This window comes from Gobius niger (assembly GCF_951799975.1).
Source record: "Gobius niger genome assembly, chromosome: 14".
NCBI lineage: Eukaryota > Metazoa > Chordata > Actinopteri > Gobiiformes > Gobiidae > Gobius > Gobius niger.
In genome coordinates, this window is record NC_136865.1 from 17,181,523 (window position 1) to 17,200,917 (window position 19,395).

The 19,395-nt window shown below is 40.3% G+C and overlaps 1 protein-coding gene across 4 annotated transcripts; it reads left to right on the forward strand.

Moving 5' to 3' along the window:
* The first annotated feature begins 1,176 nt into the window (after nucleotides 1-1,176).
* On the forward strand, nucleotides 1,177-16,327 carry tpd52 (tumor protein D52). 4 transcript variants are annotated; one of them, XM_079570515.1, is made up of 7 exons: nucleotides 1,177-1,313; nucleotides 9,872-9,999; nucleotides 10,361-10,509; nucleotides 11,333-11,434; nucleotides 12,437-12,478; nucleotides 13,189-13,237; nucleotides 14,814-16,319. In XM_079570515.1, the coding sequence occupies exons 1-7, from the start codon at nucleotides 1,295-1,297 to the stop codon at nucleotides 14,934-14,936; spliced, it is 612 nt and encodes a 203-aa protein (XP_079426641.1). In that variant the 5' UTR covers nucleotides 1,177-1,294; the 3' UTR covers nucleotides 14,937-16,319. The 4 variants fall into 4 exon arrangements, with proteins under 4 accessions (XP_079426641.1, XP_079426642.1, XP_079426639.1 ...); XM_079570513.1 differs by lacking the exon at nucleotides 1,177-1,313 and adding an exon at nucleotides 5,104-5,592 and having other exon boundaries at nucleotides 14,814-16,327; XM_079570516.1 differs by lacking the exon at nucleotides 12,437-12,478 and having other exon boundaries at nucleotides 14,814-16,315.
* The last annotated feature ends 3,068 nt before the right edge of the window (nucleotides 16,328-19,395 follow it).

Below are 19,395 nucleotides of genomic sequence, written 5' to 3' on the forward strand. Positions count from 1 at the left end.
CCATAACTACATTGTGTTTGGCAGCCTACTTACTTTTTTAAATGAACTACTTCTAGGCTTATTTTTAGTCTTTTATCTGGCCACAGGGTACAAAATATTGAACCAATGTAATGACAGCTTCATTAACAAAGCCTATATTAAATCTTTAAAAAAAAAAAAGAAAAGAAAAGAAAAAAATGAATCTATAAATAGGCATACTGTATGAAAGTAAATTGAACGCATTATTTAAGTACTGTATAATTAAGGGCTTAGATAAGTGGCTACGTATAAAATGTGTGGCTGCCCATATTACATTAATCTGCATTAAACACAAGTCCAGTAGATGGCAGTCTTTCCTGTTTTGGTCTGCGCTTGTGTCCGTGGAAAACATTTATAATTTCAATTATGCTCTATTAACAGCTTTATTCACGCAGATAGGCCAGTCATCAATATAGAAGCTTACATTTTTATCATAGATATAGGTCTAGTTAATAATTAAAAACCAAAAGTCAAATGTCACCCTATCATGTGATGAATATACGGACAAAAATGAATTCACATAAATGCTGAGTAGATTCAGTAGTTTAACATTTAAATGAACTGGAACTGTAAATGATTTTGTGTTGATTAGGGGCAGACATTATAAGTTTTTTACTTCTTTCTGCTCCGTTTCATTCATGCTAAATGCTGCTGTTGCATTTTTAAATGAATGAAATAAATAAAAAAATGAAATGAAAATGAAATGAAATGAAAAATGAAGACATGCAATGTAATGATGGACAATTAGCCCCAAAATTGTTTGTTTCAGTAGGTTAAATACTCAGTGACTCAAATCTTTAATTCCCCATTAAAGATCTGCATGCTTTCGCGCACAAAACCACACTGACTAAATACTGAAGTCTAATTAATACAAAAGTATTCACCAATAGATAGTCACCTGGATGGAACGAAAGCGTGTACTGTGAGTGGTGAATAATTCTGTCAATAATTTAATAACTTGAACTTGAAGCCAATAAATAGAGCCAATAACCTGCAGGAAAGGAGTCATGATGTTCAAACAAAAGCGACATATAATGCAAAACATAAGAACCAAACTTCCATATATTTGCTGTACCTGTCATTTGCCGTCGACCCTGTAAAACTGGATCCACGTGCTCGCCTGTGTTTACACTGCTACGTCATTGCGTCACAGCGGGCCCCACCCCTCACGTTGAGCTCCAAGGCAACCGGCGGCACGAGCTGTGAACAGGAAGATCTGTCGCAGAAAAAGGACAACCTGCACTGGGACGCTGCATAAACCCATCTCAACTGCACCATGGAGGATGCAGACAAAGGTAACACTCCAATCCAGTCGTTTTATTGTGTTTTCCTGAGACAGCAGATTACTTTCAGGCGAGTTTGAAGGTTAGCAATCTGGCTAAACTTGTTGCATTGTGAGAAGGACCATATGGGAGTTTTCTTTTCTGTGTGTGTGGCAGCCAGGGGTAACGTTTGTGGTGCTATAGTGCACGTTAGCCTGCTATTCTGAAGAAAATTGAAAGTTTATAACAAAATGACAGTGTTGAAATGATTTTTTGTTTAATTCTTAGGAATGAGGAAGTCAAGAGCCTAATCATTGAATCAAATCCCATTGATCCTAATTGCAAGTTTAATGTAGGCTTATTAGATACTCTGACATCCAATAGTTGTCAGAAATTATAAGTTTACTTCATAAGCTGCTTGAAATTTGGAAAGCTTGCATGCACCTGACTTTTTACACAATGTTTTCACACCCCTGCTGTTCCAGTTCGTCAACCCACACACCTTTTCAGGCAAGTTTGTAAAGCTTTATCATTCTGTCTTCGCTATAGACACAATAATAAAGGTAATTTGCAGGTCGTGAGGTGTTTCTTCCTCTCTCAAATACACATGTTTCCTGTCATGTTGCATAGTCATCCACCCCTGTACCACTTCCTGTTCCTCTTTCATCCAGTTTTGATTTTTGTCAGTCATTTATGTTTCTTGTCTATTTGCTGCTGATCATGTTAACCAACTTTCCGCTGTGTTTTCCTGAAGTCTTGGTTTATGTGAGTCTTGGTAGTGACAGTCTTCTCAAGGACCGAGCCCATTCCTGTCAACAGATGTCAACTGTCTGATAGCTTACTCTTGTGATTACACAGAAAAACAGACTCTTGTGACCACAGCTCCTCAATGAACCCCTGATTGAACTCTGTCCTCCTCACATTCCAAGACTTATTGATTTACATTTGACTTTATGTGCTGCATGTTCTGCTTCAGATGTTGTTTTGAGTAACTCCTACTAATTTGTTGTGCAGTAAAGCAATCCTCTCTTATGGTATATAGCACATGTTTGGGCTGGTCATGCTCTACAGGTCGAGTAATCACTGTGTACTCTGTGTTCTGTGCAATTATTACTGCAGGAAATCTGATAAAGAATTGGCTGGTGTTTTTTCCTCAAAATATCCTAAACTGTCTGTGTTCACTATCAGGTAATAGGCATGACATACTTGATGAATGTCAGGGTTTATTAAACTAGTTTTGACTGTAATTCGGGTCAGATGTTCATAAATGTAAACATTCTACATTCCAAGCCAAATTTCACATAATGAGATTGAGTATAAATTGTGGAAAACATTTTTGCAGAAATTTGATTTGTGCTGCATGCAGCTGTGATCAGAGACAGTATAACTGATGTTGTTTGTGTTGCAATACATGTTTTAACTTGTCCAAGAACTGTGTGAATTTGCCTATGCTTATGTTTGTGCATTGCCTCTGATAAAGTCACTTTTTAAGTTTATAAAGGGTCATGCCCCGTTATTGTTATCACGGTTATTACAGGCTTTATGCTGAATGAGCTGGACATTTGATAAACTTATAGCGCTTTCAAAGCTTTGCTCAAAGATAGATCTTATGATATTCTTGATCTACTTTTTTATGATTGAATTTTTTGTTCCCTCTCTTCTTCTTTTTTTTAAGTGCTACCTCCATCCACTGTGTGGTGCTGTGCTTTGCCACTATGCTCCTGCACTGTAGGCGCTGAAAGCAGTTGGGTGGGATTTTCCTCACCCAAGGCTTTGGTGAGAGTTGTTTTCTTGTACAAACTAGTGTGCTGACCTTTAGCCATGAATAAACAGAATATATATTTTTTCTTCCTTTAGTTTTATGCTCTATTTTGTGCTAGTCAGAATGAGGTCCGGATCTGGTGGCAGTGACATCGTATGACAAATGAGTAACTGTTATTTGAACTTTCGAGTGTGTTGCTTATACAAAATAAAACATGCATATTCTCTTATATTGACCCTGGACACTGGTCTCATACCAAAAGAACCTGATGTTTGTTGCAGGATGGGAACTGTGGGGCTTGATCGGCAAACATTTGTGTCTCATGATTCTTGTTTTAGGCCAATCATGTGACAGAGTGTGCCATGGATAGTAGGGTAATTGATCTCATGCTGCGGGTTGTTAAGCTCTTCCAAATGTCTGTTTGTTCCTGCCCCAGTGGACAGTTATTGGACAGTGCGTGGACAGTTCATGGGCATTAAACTTATCTGCGTCATTATGGTGTCATTTTAAAAGTAAGGTCCAAACCATGAGAAGCATAATATTTGTAATACTGTCAGATATCCTCAGTATAATTGGAGGACATACCAGTGACTCTGTAACAGATGTCACAGGATCTTGGACTTTGTTATGAATCAGTGGCTGCAGTGTCAGGAGACTGTAGAGGGAAGTACCAGCTCGGTCTTTTGATTTGAGACCTCTATTACTCTTATTTAAAACCTGGTCTAAATGTTATAAAGTATTATGGCCACTCATCTCATCTAATGCTTGACCTTGTTAAATGAATATGGAGATATAGACCTTTAGGCAAAGGACAGTGCCTTATTTAAGTGCTTGCACTGTATAATATATAACTGAACATCCATATGGTTAAAGCTGCCATATTGCTCTTTAAGTGTTTATAATTTATGAACATAATGGTACTGTATTAGCCAAAAGTCTTTTACATTTTATGTACATGCCATAGGATTCTCTAGATTAAAAATTGCCATTATAAATATTATTTCTTTGGCTCCCTGACTCAGAGGAGTGGAGCCTGTTCCTTCAACAAAAACAACATAGCTTTACAGTGTTATCATAAGCATTTGTTCTTAAAGGAATTTCTGTGTCAACAAATAAGTCTTTTCTCCTCCTTTTAAGGTTCGGACTGTACCTTTTCACTTTTGTGGGCTCATCCAGGCAATGATACTAAGATTATTCTATTCTTGCTTACTTTAATTCCAAATCTTGTGCAGTCATTCTGCCTATACTGTTCCTTACAAAACCTCTTTCTATCCTGGCTTAAGACTGGCATAGGACTATCACGGTATCTATTGTGGAACTGGATAGGCCTACACAGCCCTATACACTTAAAAGGGCTGTGTGGTTTTGTAAACATATTTATTTGCCATTTTTCTGACAGATATTGTGATTAGATCAGTTATATATGTTTTAAAATCCCGGTTGAGTTCATGGTGCACTTTTGAAAACACACGTCCAGGAGGATTAACAATTGAGTTTGAAATATGAACTGGTAAACTGATGCAAGAATGGCTTTTCAGAACTTGCAGGTCTAAACCACACTGTTAGCTGGTTTTGGATACAATAGGATCGTACTGTCTTGCCGTATTTGTTCAATTTGGGATTTGAATTTGATTGGGATTATTTGAGCAGCCCCTACACACTACACTACTTGCAAGTGTCCCAACAAAATAAGCGTCGGGTTGTGGTTTCTACAGACTACTCAAAAATACTAGCGCTTTTGTTCCGTATAGCCTACAAGAATACTGCTCTGTTTTGTGTTCAGTTGTCCACATATTAGCCCTGCATGTTTGAGCACTAAAGCACACTCTCCCTCACAGAGCACTCTCAGCCCTGGGCATCCTCTCTCCTCCGCCGTGGCTTCCTGGTATTACCCGCCACTGCTGCCGACTCTGGATTAGCGCTCGACTGTAATCTGGGACACGGCCACAGATTACACCGCTTTTCATCTCCCCTCTCTCACCCCCTTCTGGTCCATCACTATTGTCACGTGATTCTTTTTTCTTTTTTTTTTACCCCCCCTTATTCTTATTGAATGACATGCCGATGATGGAAGAAGGCAAGAGTGGGTGGGAATCCATAGAGAGACCTTAGAAAGTGGTGTCACGCACTATATCACAGAGCTTATATATAGCGTTTGTGTGGATACAGGACAGGAGTGACCTTTGGGATCGCCGTTTCAAGACAACGGTAACTTATTAACGCAGGGAAAGAAAGATGCGTGTGACCATTTCAGCGGCAAACTGCAACTAAAGTGTCGATTCAGGTACCGGCGAGCAGGCGACGGAGAGCACCCAGGCAGTATCACATGCACTCAATCAGGACGGTGCCTGGGGAGCGGAGGTGCTTGTGGTGTAGGAGGCGGCGTGTATTCCGAGCTATAGTATAAGCGGTGGCAGCTGTAGGAAATGGAGCCGCTGGAGGAGTACCAGTCGCCCTTTGACTTCGAGCAAGGAGTCAACACCAGTTACCTGTATCTGTCCCCGGCCTACGGGGACACGCCACCCAGCTCCCCGGCAGCCAGGACCCGAGGTAAGACGGTTTGGAGCACAGGAGGGATGGAGACAAAGTGTGGTGGGGGTGAGTGCGAGGGCATAATATATGAGCTATGGAGGGGAGGGGAGTGATAACTGTCAGATTTCACTTTCACTCATCTGCTCATTATTTGGGGTTTTGGGCTAGAGTGGCTTCTCCTAATCTACTGTATGAAGTAAACAGATATACAGTTTGTGCTCATTGTATTGGATGATGTTGAATTTGTTTTGTTTTGCTTTAGTTGCCCATGTGTTGCCCATGTAGTGTTTGCAGCCTTTAATATGGAGTCAATTCAGGTCCAGTTTAGTCCTGATTTGATCTTGGAAGGTATATTTTATGAGGTATTACTTGCAGATGTTTCAGAACCACTGGGATAAACTGTTAACTATAAAGGAAGAGTTCTTTCAGAATCAAGTGAAGGTATATTCGCATATCTTAGGAAGGCATGACTGATTCATAGTGTGCATTTATTTGGATTCAATTTCTTTGCCTGGGCAGTAGCTACACACATTTCTGCCCAAATCTCCTGCCATCAAAACGATACTAATGAGGCTCTAACTGTTCACATCGATGCAACAAAGTACTGCAGTGTTCAAGACAAAAAGATACTTCCAGTTCTTTATTTGACCCTGGACCTACATTGTCTTTCGGGTTTTCCACCAAGATAAGTAAGTAGCTTTCAGACATGCTCTAGGATATAGCCTTTTGTGTACTTTTGCGGTTTTACTTTTTAATTAGCTGTTACACATTTGACAGCCTTCTCATGGTTTGGTGGCTATGAAGCTGATTTTGTTTTTTTTAAATGAACAAGTTCATAGCCTAAAGTGGACTTCTTGCTGTTCTAGATATTGTAAAGATATAAAAGTAGCTCATGGTTTATGCTCCCCTGAGGCTAAACTAGATGAGGCTGTTATTCTCTAGGACTTGTGCCTTGTATCCTGCTGTATGTAGAGGGTTACTTTGTGGCACTGATGACTTTGCTGCAGTCCCAGTAACAGGAGTAGAGGGCACATGTAAGACAAGAAGAGCAGTTATCAGGGATGTGCCCAGGCTTTTGTATTCACAGGAACAATGCATTTTCATAGACGCCAAACTTCAATGTACTCCTCCCGCCTCATGCGTGGCATGCGTCTTAGTTTTTCTCAGTAAAAAGCCAACATTCCCAGTGGGACGTCTCACTTGAGCGTGTTCTGACAGATAAATATTTGCTCATTGTGGTGTCCAATCAGCTCTGGCTATTCCCATGACATTAATTATCATTTGAACGCTAATGCCTGGGCCCAGCTCTCAAATTATCTGATTTTTAGACTCTGGCGCTTATCTGTTTTCGAGTTCTCCAGACAATTAGGTTTTAATTCTATTTTCTTTGTGGGAGTACTTAAAGCCAGAGTCTTGTGAATCCGCTATTTTCGTCATCACTTAATACCCATCTGTCTTTGTGAAAATGTTTTGAAATGTTGTCTTCTGTTGGGACATGAAAGTAGCTGATTGCCAAGGATTTGGAAAGAAGTGGGTGGATTTTATGGTGCAAGTCTTTTTTTAATAGGCAGTCCTTGTCACTTGACTTTAGTTGGAGGCCTGCGCAAAATAAAAGAGTATGTTCCACTATAAAAATGAACCATTCTAGCCTGCAAGTTTATAGCTTAAGTTAAGCTGGACACTTATGTCAGAATTATTTTTATTTATATTTATAATAGACAGTAACACCAGCAACAAAACAGCTGAAATATGAGTTGTGTTATTTGTCTACATATGGTTATGACCCTGCAATCAAACATGTTACTGTTGCTTATGATCACAAACTTGTCATTGCGCACACTAATGTGCATATGATGCATTTATATTTCTATTAATGGAGTTGATGAGTTGTAAAATGGAGTCGAGTAGGCCGTCAGCTGTGCGTCCAATTACCCTCATCGAGTGAGTATCGTGTTGTAAAATGTGTTGATGAAGCTTCAAATAAAAGCTAATAGTAGGCTGCTGGGAGCTTAGGTAAGACTTCAGTTAACATTATTTTGAATTTCATGATCAGGCCTTCAACATTGTTTGTAGAAGACACTGTGCTAAGGTTATCCAAATAATCATCACTTTTACTGGCACTTTGGCGGCACAAGGCCAGTACAGTGTCAGTGTTTGTTTACCTACAGCCAACAGTGAACCGTGTGTGAGATGTATTTTTCAACAGTTCCCCTGGCCTCCTTCCTCTCATTGTATTTTATTCACCTCCTCTGCTTCCTCTTTTTATCTTTGCTTTTTGTCCTATATTCTCACTAGCGGCTTATCGGCCCTCTATAAAGCTTGATCTGATAATAACAGAAGAAAACACCTTTAGAGAACCACTTTAGAGTCCGCTTGAGTGACAGATTCTCATAACCTCTCCCGCTGTCGAGCCCAGGACGTCTCCATCAAGGAAGCTTCTTTGTATTATTGATGCGCTGTTCGTACTGTGCTGTGTGAAAATAAGATGTATGTGAGAGATAAGAAAGGTGCATGAAGGCTCGTATGTTGGAAGATAAAACACAAACTCCCATGTGATGCACCCCCAGCATCAAACAGCATCCGTTAGCATCCTTACTTTGGTGTTTCTGCGTCTGATAGCCCTTTCCCCATACGGTAAAAACATTCCCTTTTGACCATCATCTTTAGCCCAGCTTCTAAACCCACCTGTCACAACTTAATCTGACTCAAAAATACAGTTGTGCTCAAAGGTTGACATACCCTGGCAGAATTTCATCATAGGCCGTCATTGGCCTTGTTGACAACAAAAAAGTGCACCACACCTACTGTGAAATATGGAGGTGGTTCGCTGATCTGGCTCCAGCAGAATAAAGTGAAGGTCCCGTTAGTGTCCATCTGCTGACCTCAATATCATTGAACCACTGTGGGGAAAGCTCAAACGTGCAGCTCATGCTAGACAGTCCAGGAATTTATAGGAACTGGAGGCTTTTTGCCTAGGCGTATGGGCCGCTTTACCATTAGATTATATACAGAACCTTATCCACAGCAACCACAAAAAAACTCCAAGCTGTCACTGATGTTAAAGGGGGCAATACACAGTATCAAGAACTGGGTTATGTAAACTTTTCATCAGGTCATTCTTTTTTCATTATGATTTTAAGAAAAAATAGCAAACTCAGTTGTTTCACCATAAATGGCATCACACAACCACTAACTATGGGTGAAAAAAATATGTTTGTGTTATCTTTCATATTGTGGATCTGTGTGACTGAGGTCAGCAGGCTACCTGAATATCATTCTCACACACTGATCGGCCACCGCAGAGACTAAACCATAACACCATGATAGATCATTTTTGGGATGTGCCGGAGAAGACTTTGCACAGTGATTTGACTCTCCTTTCAAGATTTAGTTTGAAAATAATGTATGCAACTGGACAGAAATAAATGTGAAGTTACAGAATTTTATAAAGAACCTGCATTGGATTACACGCTCAGCATCCAGAATTATGGGATGCGAAGTGTCAGCTCTCTCTGAAATCTATGAGGACCAACTGAAAAGGACAACATTTTTTAAATGACGCATCTCAGCCTGCAAACCGTTTGTTTGGCGCCTGCCCTCTGGTTGAAGGATCAGGAGCATTAAATCAAGAGGTCCAGGTTCCAAACTAGCTAGTGCTGTACACCTTCTAAACACCTCAGGGCTGGCTCTCTACAGTAAAGACTGAACTTATGCAGGTTGGAATGAAATTGATGCGAGTTGATGCATTCGATGATTACTGTATGTAAATGTCCATTGTCATTTATTAACATTTTTCCTATTTTTGTATTACTTGAACAATTCTACCGTAGTAAATTCGGTTCAGTTTCATGCTAATTGCAACTCAAGTGTTATTAAATATATGTTAAAATGTACTTTAAGAACAAGGTTTTTCTGAGATTTCCTTTTTTCACTTACTTTCAGTGACATTAAATAGTCCTCAATAATATCGTTGAGCGCAAAATTTTCCAGCCTCAGTATGCCGAACCTTTGTTATCTTGACCTTGGCCTTAATATCCATGAACTGCACAAACTGTACCAAGCAAATCCCTAATGTTTTTCTTTTTTTCATTTGGCAATAGGAATGACAGAGACTGACGAACAGAGGATATTGGTGTTGAAAAGTAGACAGTATGTGTTTGAGCATAACGCTACATTAAACAAAAAAGAAAACGCTTTTCATCTCAACGACAGGCCAGGGTCATTGTCTTTATAGGTCGCTTACACATTCTTGCGCTCCAGAATACTTTTTTGACTGTTTTTGTGTCCTCTCTTGCAGGTTCACAACTGCCCACAGACTTGGCGCCTGAGGTGGGAGAAGATGCCGTGACGAGCGTCGGGTCCCCCGTCCTGCCACCCGCCATGACCGAGGAAGAGAGACAGGAGCTACAGGAGGAGCTGTTGAAGGTCAGGTCAAAGGTTAAAAGTTCAAGGTGAATTGAATGGTCCGGAGCTCCAGTTGTCAGATTCCTGAGTTGGATCAATACCAGTATGACACATGGAGGTGATGAAGAAGAAGGATGTCTGTGTCACTAAAAGGACTTCTCATCATAATGGCAAATTTATTAGGATTATATTTTCAAAGTGCACATGTAAATAAATATACAGCATCAGAAAAAAACCACTATGTCGCATGTATGAGCTACTTGCTGCTGTATCTATGTATTGTATTTAGAGACATGTTGGTGCTTAGTGTTTTTTAGCAAATTGGCTTTGACCTGCGGGACGATGAATTAATGTCATAAAAAAACATCCCTTATCTTCATAGGTTGAAGATGAGATCCAGACTTTATCGCAGGTGCTGGCGGCCAAAGAGAAGCAAGTAGCAGATATAAAGAGGAAGTTGGGTATTACACCTCTCAATGAACTAAAGCAGAACATCACCAAAACCTGGCAAGAAGTCACCACTTCCATCGCGTAAGTGAACCCCCACAACATAGTCTTTAATGACTTAAAGAGGGGGTATTATGCTTTTTTCAATCACATAGCACCAGTCTATAGCACACTACAATGATGCCGAAACCTTCTGTTGGTCTGTAAATGCAGTAAATTAAAATAACTGCCTTGTATAAAATTGCTCTGTCAAAATGGCTGCAGCGAATGTCTTGAAATAGGCCTCTGTCTCTTTAAGAACCTCTGACCCTTTCCGAAACGCCCCCTCCACACGCTGTCTGTGGCATCAGTGGGGAAGGGGTTCTGCTGAGGAGCAGTGGTTGGTTACTCGGCTGGTGACGAAAGCTCTGAGGCGTCTCCAGGAGGTGGGGGCGTTCCTAGGAGGACTCAGGCAAACCTATCCCTAAAATGGCTGCCATCAGAGTTTTTACAGATTACTCAAAAATACGTGAATGTGCCAAGGCAACACTTCAGGCATGTTTTTAATGAGGGAATGACATAATAACATGATGTAAAGCTTGAAAAAGTCAATTTTGCATAATACCCCCCTTTAAAAACAAAGATTTTATTCTCACCTGGAGAAATATATATCTGCATTCCTTGTCCTGACTTGACACAACCTGGGAATAGATGCCAGTGTCTGGACTGTCTGAGGTAAAGCAGATTTACATGCTTTACTTTGCAGGAAATGAGCAGTTTTTTTTTTACATGACTTGAGGCAGGTTAAAATGAATGAAGACACTGACTTTGGCTGCAGACCTTGATGCCTCTCCTCTTTGATCCGTCCTGTCTTTTCATGGTGCTTATATCCTTTAGTTCTTGTTAGCCCTATGTCTCTCTCTTTCAGTTACAGAAGAACATCTGAAACTTTTACTCAGGCGAGTCAGAAAGCCACGGCCGCCTTCTCCACTGTGGGCTCAGCCATCACCCGCAAACTGGAGGACGTCAGGTGAGTGCCGCACACAGCTGCTCCTGTCACGGGGAATTATAACTGAGGAAACATCGCTGCCTGAGCATTGAATATGTGTTCTGTAGCTTCAAACTCCCCTTTTCCTACTTATCAGTCAGAGTGTTCCCTCTGAGGTTCACACTCCACTGAAGTGACAGGAGTCTGACACGACCAAATATGGCATAAAAGACAAACCACTACAGTCTGAACATCGGAACCATGACAGTTACATGTAATTATTGATTGAATGCATTATGTATGACTCCTGCACACATTTAAAGTTATAGAAACAAGATGTGGTTGTGTTGAAAAATAAGTTTAAAATATATATACTTTTTTTGTATTTACATATTTTTTTTATCATCAAACTGCAAATGCTTGCTGGCCCCCTTCAATATAACAGTTTGTGTCATCAGGTGACATTAATTGCTGTAAAGCTCTCTAATATCATTTGTTAAGGCGAGACCCACAACCGACTGCTCAATCTGGGAGTGCCCTGCATTGACCCCGGCCCCCTCCCAGCCCCCAGGTCCTAATCTGTCTTTCTCCTGTCATCCTCCTTCTCTCTGGATTACTGAGCTGCAAACAAGATTATTAGTCCCCTCAAAGCTGCAGTGTGCTGAGAAATGCACCCTCACGGCTGAGCCTTTACAGGGCCTGGTGTGGGGGGCTGGGGGGTGGGGGGCCTGGTGGGGGCGACAGGAGGGCAGGGTCAAACGGTTTACATATGTGTGTGTGTGTGCATATATTCTTCTGCTGCGTGGCTGTGTTTGACGACAAGATTTCCTCCGTAATGCACAGGATTAACACACACCCACTGAGTTACTACACAATCGATCTTAATGGGATGAAGTAGGATTTATGGGATTTATTTGCGCTCATTCAGTGTATGGCAAGATAAATAAGGAAGCATACAACGAGCATGAATGTGTCTGTCTGTCTCTCTTTCTCGCTAAGATCGCTCTTCTAACCCCTCTTTCTTCTCTAAAATGCTGCGGACAGCACGCGCTCAATACAACACTCGGCTAGTATGCCAGTGATGAGGTAAGTTAACTTGCTTTCTGCACATGCTATTAACTAATGAACCTTACACAGCACATACAGTAGGCCTATGATGGAATATACTTATATATATGATGGATATATACTTATATACTTTTATTTCTATTTATGGTTATTACACTGTTTGTCTATACTCTAACAGATTAATTAAGTAGGTATAAAGAACTGTATTTTTGAGGTAACACAAATACATACTAGAGAAATGCCTTCCATTTATTTATTTTATTAGATTTTTTAGGTCTCCAGAATGTATTACTTTATAATTGCCGTTATTACATTAGCAGCTATCAGTGACTCTGCACCTTTCATAATCTCTCACAGCCAGGCCTCTGCTTTGTCAAGCTCACACGTCTCTGGCAAAATCTAGTCCTAAAATATAACATGTGGCCAGAAGATGATAAACGCACAATTTCAGAAGCAGTTATTTTGGTTAGCTTCGTTTGACTTGGTCTAGTTGTGTGTCTGCATGTGCCATAACTTGGTGGCTTTTGAGGTTCACACATGCCCTTTGGGAATTCTGCAGTTCACAGGCAAAGAATGAAGTCACCTCAAAAGTCTAGTATATCTGTTGTGTATCAGGTATCAACATGACCTGGAAAGGCACAATTACCACTAAAGCTGCGCTCTTTCTCTCTCAATAAAGCACTGCCAACTATATATCTGTGTGAATCTCTCTTGTGTTTTGTCCCCAGGAACACGCCAGGCTTCAAGTCATTTGAGGAGAAAGTGGAGACTATGAAGGTAATGGCCCCTCAGTGAGCACTGGGTTAACATGAAATGGTGAAGAGTTTAGGAAAATGGATTTGGCTGCGCATTGGGGCCAGATAACGGCAAGTATGCAGCAGCAGGAATGTACACAGGAAATTTCTAGCATTTGTTCCATTGTGTTGGCCCTGGACATCTTTTATAAGGTACATGCCTCGTCTTCCTTTGACTTGATGTGTTTTATGCGTCACAAAGTTAACTGTTGAAGGGGTACACTTAATATAAAACAAAATGTGGCCTTGTAATTGTAAAAGAATACTTTTTACAATCCTCATTGGGATATTTGATTGAAATACCTGTCCTCTTGTGGTCTTTCAAACGGGTGAAGCGCATGACATCTTTTGTTCATTATTCATATACCTGCACCAACATAGTACCAAGCCTTTAATTCCACTGCTGCCATCTCAAATATTTTGGAGAGGAATGCATCATTGGCATCACCCAAATCTAGAAGCTTCTTGGAAAAAAGTGTCAAAGAAAAGCGAGAAGAAAAGGAGGATGAAAATGCAAACAAATCAGCAACAAAAAACGTGACAAAAAAGCGATGAAAAGGTGACAGAAATGTGTGACAAAAATGCAGCCAAAAGGAAACAAAAAAGTGGCAAAATTTAGATGGAAAAGTGACATCAACATGGGAAAAAACAGTTTTGTAGCTTTCAAATGAGGCGTTACACTGGCCTGTACGCTGTAAGCTCCTGTCAATAAGCTTTTAATGCCGAACTGGAAAAAATGCACAAATAAGATACATTTTTGTGAGTCTGCTCCTTTCAGCCAGAACTAGAACATCTCAGATACTGTGCTGTTAAAGCAGTACTAAGTAACTTGTTTACCTTAATAAATCCTTTGCGTAGTCACTCTGGGGGTAATACAAGTGTTAATGGGACGATTGGGAGGTCTTTCATCTCCCCCTGGTGTCTCTGGCCAGAAAACCACAAATGCAACTTCGCTGTCTCCGGGTCGGAGCCACCAATACACACTAATGGAATCACAAGAAGAAGCTAACAAGCTAACAGGCAAAGTTAACTGCTCAATACTTTAACAGTATTTACTGCTAAGTTTGAGTGGAAAAAAATGATCTCCATTGTGTAATTGGATGTACAATATTCTTCTCTCCCTTTGTCTTTTCTGTCAGCGTAGTATTTACTCTCACAGACAATTACTAAGTAAAAAAAAAAAAACGTAACATGCTACGACACCTGCAGTGGTGCTTCTGGCCTCTAGGGGCATGAGTTACTTAGTACTGCTTTAAAGGGGACATATCAGGCAAAAGGTCTTTTTTTTTCTTTTAACCAGGTATGATAATGTCATATCAGAAACATATCTGGTGTGGTAATTCATGCAGTTTTGAGTAATCTGCTGATGCTGTATTTTCTGGCTTATGTTGCTTCACAAACAAAAAAATAAAAATGGACACTTCAACCAAACTTTGAGACGTAAACCTACATAAACCTAGATGAAGTCTTCTTTTTGTACTAATATCAGCTGAAGTGCCCAGAAACCTAATAAGTTGAAAATAACTTTTTTTGTTTGTTTTGGATTTACCTCTCTCCAGACAAAGATGACTCCCACTGTGTCGTCCACTGAAGCGGCCGACCAGGAGGACAGCAGCGCCCCCACAGATTCTCTGTTGAGTCAACCAGAACCCACGACTGAGGGGGATGCGCCAATGCACTGAGACCTGCCCCTGACCCTGCAACCTAGTGGCCTCTGAATACCCCCCTCCACTTGACCTTTAACCCCTGGACAGTCCACAAGTGCTCCCTTTTCTCCAGTGTGTGCCAGCCGCCTTTGTGAAAGAGGCCAATGACTTTTCCTCAAGTGAACTGAAAGTGTCCCATGGGTGCTTGTACGTCATTATGTTTCTCAAAGCTATTAATGCCAATGCTGCGCTCCTTCAATTTATTTTTTGACAAGGAAATGTTTACTTTCAATAAAAATCACAAGGACAAGGACATTGCACTCTAACAAACACTATGTAGGTACAGCAATAGAACCGCTGACCACAGAACAGGTCATCATTTCACCAAAAAGTATAAGTTCAAACCAGGAAAATGTACATGTATTTGATCTCATTGGTTTAGAGCATTTTCAAAATACAGCTTGTCGACATATAGTGGTTAGTATCTCAGAAAATGATCCAAGGAAGGCTCACCAGCAACAGGTGATGCATATTTTATCAAAGACTTTGCCTGTGTCCCATCAAAGGTCAAATGCAGGGTCTGGCTGTCATTATTTGATAGTGTAGTACGGTTTATTCAAATGATTTCTGTATTTCTGTAATGACTTACCACTGTAGCCTCTCAAGCCATTTCCCCTCGTTCCCAGGGAGTTTGCAACAGTCTGTTACGTTTAGGCCTGCCTTCGATAGACTGTACAAAGTTATGCCTCATTGGTGTGCATATAGTATTTAAATATATTGTTTTTGTTTTCCCTTTGTCATGTCTAACACTTCTTGTGCTGTTATTTGGGGGTTTTCACAAAGAATCAACATAAAAGTCTTAACACTGTGTCTAAATGATGAATGTACTTTGTGTGTCTTTGTCGCACTTTAGCACACCATGCTCGGTACAGACTATTATTTCTCAAAGCTGCCATTTTTTTCCCCTTGTGGAGAGAGTGACAGAAAGGTGATCTTGTGCTGAGGTAGTACCAGCAAAAGCACCGGCATCAGCAGAAAACAGCAGCAGAGCAAACATCGAGAGGGGCCTTGACCAGGAGAGAGCGAAATAAATGCCCCCTCCTCCCTCTCAGCCACAGTCAATATTTGAACAACTCTTCATTGTTTCTGTCAGGGAGGCAGCACCTGCAGCTCCTCCAACAACTACGGCAACAGTGTTTTCCTTTACAAAGACAGACAGACAGAAAAATAATACTCCAGTCGGCTGTGTGTTTTCCCAAGTGTATAGAGAATAAATTGTTTTGGAATTCATTGAACAGTAAGATCAATAAGTGCTCATAATGATGTAGCTTTGACTAACTGACTAATTATATACTGTGCAGGACAATGCCCCAGTGAACCCATCTTTTTAATGGGAAAAATAACATTTGATCATGAAGTTTATATGTATGATAAACATGGCAGATGAATCAAGCAAATAGGCCTACACAGTAGTAATATAGTAGTATTGTTTAAGTTTAATTGTCATTCCCCACGAAATGCTTCCTGTTTCCGACCTACAATGGACCATACGGTTAATGCTTCATAAGAGGGTTTGTTATGTGGATATGCTGTTATAATGGGCAATATTAACAATAATGTGGCTTATTACTCTATTAAACACATCTAACAGATCATGGCATTGTCTGGTTTCTAATTTTATAAGTGTATTTTGTATTTCATCAGCAAATTGCCTTTTAGTACAGCGTAATAACTGGTCAAAGCTTTGGAGGATGGCGTTCACTATTTGAACACAAGAGGGCAGTCAAGAACAGTCTAGTGTGTTCAAGTGTTGTTTTCTTTGACCGCCTCAGTGAAGTGCATGCGCCTACCAAAGAAATATTAGAGATGCTAAGTAGTTTTCAAAGCTCAAGTTTTTTCATGCTTTGAGGGCAATGGTGATTTTTTTTTTTTTCTACCATTATAATCCATTTTGTTCTAAAGTTACCACAGTGCTTTGGCTGTACCTGGTTAGATGTGTTTGACTCAAAGCCGGGTTATTTTTTTGTGTCTTTTGTTGAGGAAATTCCCTTTGTAAACAAAAGGCGAAATCACATCCATTACATTTTTGGCATGGCTGAATACACGTCACATCTATAATCCAGCTCCCTACATAAAGATGATTTGCATATTTATTACTTTGTGATGTGCATTGGGATTGCCTGGGAGTTAGATACTGAACTAAGCCCATCCCCATGTAAACAAAGGGACAATAGTGAGGTAGCACAAGATGTGGGACTTCTTTGTTGTGGAGAGACATGCAGCAGTTGTGACTAGTAGTGAAATAAATAACAAGCTCTGAACACACAATCACAGGGTTAGGCAGGTTTGCAATCAAGAGTCATTGTGTTTTTCCTCGTCAAAAAAATGGACTATGGTTCAGGCTCAAGTATGGGTACAAAAGTGATATTGTTGTCCTCATAAACTAAATAGCGATGTCCAGGAGTCCGTCCCCAGAAATTATAAACAATTGCAAGTTTTTTTTAGTAGGCCTTGCGTTGCCTACCACTGTACTACCACACCTGTATAGGCTACATCATGTATTGGTTTATTTGGTCGGGACAGTGCATGTTAATGAGCATACATGGGTCTCATGCATGTAAACAAGCCACACCAGATTGTAGGCTTGGGCTAACCTAATTTCCATCCGTCACTCTCCCACTCTCATTCATCCTGACCTATTGTACATGTTTTTAGTGGTAGGGGAAATCGGAGTACCCGGAGGAAACCTACGCCGACACGGGGAGAACATGCAAACTCCACACAGAAAGGCCCGTCCAGGTGGGAATGGAACCCGGGACCTTCTAGCAGTGAAGCACGAGCGCTAACCTCTGCGCCACCGTAAATAAAGGGAACACTTGGAGCTACATTGTGTTGTTCTAGTGTTCCCTTTATTATTTTTGAGCTGTGTATGTTCATATGATTTAAAGCCATACTGAGTAACATTTCACCCAATAAATGGAATAATAAATAAAAGCATTTCTTTGCATTTCTTATTTGTGAAAATACCTATAAAAGCAGATGTCTTGAATGTCAGGCACACCTTTACTAAGACTGAAGTATATCTGAAGTCGCAGGGGGCGGGACATCAGAAAGATAACCAACCACAATGTTAAATACATTACAACAGCTTCTAAATCCTTTATTCTGCAAATAGCTCATTTTCACTGACTTGCTGATTATTGGGATAAGATGTGGTTTTGCTGAGTTTAATTACTGTTGTGAAGTAGGTGGCAACATATAACCTTCAATGTTCCGCAGTGAGGCTTTAATCAAACATCACAGGGTTGAATCCTTTTCCCGCTACTTTGGTCATGAGGTGGGGTAGACCCTCATGGGCTGACACATTCTTTTATTTAGCTTTTTGCAAGAATTTAACTTCTTAACCAAGCGCATTTTCTCCAGTTCAGCCATACCCAAATCTAAAAGCTTACAGCCTATATGCCAGTGTAACGCCTCATTTGAAAGCTAAGACCGAGTTTTATTGTATTTCCATCACACTTTTTTGTATCACCTTTTTTGTCCCTGTTTGTCACTCTTTTGTTGCATATTCATCCTCATTTTCATCAAACTTATGTTGCTTTTTTGTCACTTTTTCGTCACATTTCTGTCACTTTGTTGTTTCTTTTTGTGTTGCTTTTTGTTGCATTTTCACAGCATTTGTACCACTTTTTCCATCTAATTTTTTTTGCCATGTTTTTGTCGCTATTTTGACAGTTTTATCAAGAAGCTTTTGGATTTGGGTAAAACCAAAATGGAGAAAATGTGTTCTGGGTTCAGGCGGGGGTTAAGAGATTCTTTACTGTTGTGATGTAGGTGGCAACATATAACCTTAAATGTTCCGCAATGAGGCTTTAATCAGACAGGCCAACACTGTTCACAAGGAGGAGCAGCTTTCTCTTAGAATTCAGTACATACGCATCGATTGAATGGCGTTTTAGATAATAGCTAATAATGACTGAAGTTGAACCTTTTTGAGTGAGTTCAACAACTTGAACTTGAAGTAACGGTTCATCTGCCCAGTTCGTCATCATTAATCTACAGAAACAGTGAGTCTATAAAAAGTTAACTCGTCTTTTTGCTCCAGTGATTTCAAATTGCGCCCAAAGTTTACTGGAAACGAAACCAATATTGACATAATTGCATCACGCGGCTGAACTGGCGATAAGAAATCTTCACAGTTTGCGAATGTAAATGTAAAAAAAAGAAAAGAAAAACATAATTAGCGATCAGTGAAGCAGAGATGAAGGGAAGACGCAATGACACACAAGCGGCTAACAAGCAGCTGCCAAAAAGTCTTTATTTTCCAGTTTGAAACCAGAAGCCTCCAGATCTGTGTTTGAAAACTGGAGCCACAGGTCTGAAACTGCACATCAACAACAGCACCAGAACAAAATGAGCAGGAAAACACCTTTTTTTTCTTTCTTTTTTTTTTTTTTACAACAAGAAACAATGGCAGTTTGTACACACATAGTTT

What these genes read in the sequence shown, in the direction of transcription:
- tpd52 (XM_079570513.1), top strand. Translation starts at nt 5,469, where the DNA reads ATGGAGCCGCTGGAGGAGTACCAGTCGCCCTTTGACTTCGAGCAAGGA. An exon ending in TACAGGAGGAGCTGTTGAAG is followed by an intron (nt 10,000 to 10,360) that starts GTCAGGTCAAAG and finishes TTATCTTCATAG; the next exon opens with GTTGAAGATGAGATCCAGAC. An exon ending in CGCAAACTGGAGGACGTCAG is followed by an intron (nt 11,435 to 12,436) that starts GTGAGTGCCGCA and finishes TGCTGCGGACAG; the next exon opens with CACGCGCTCAATACAACACT.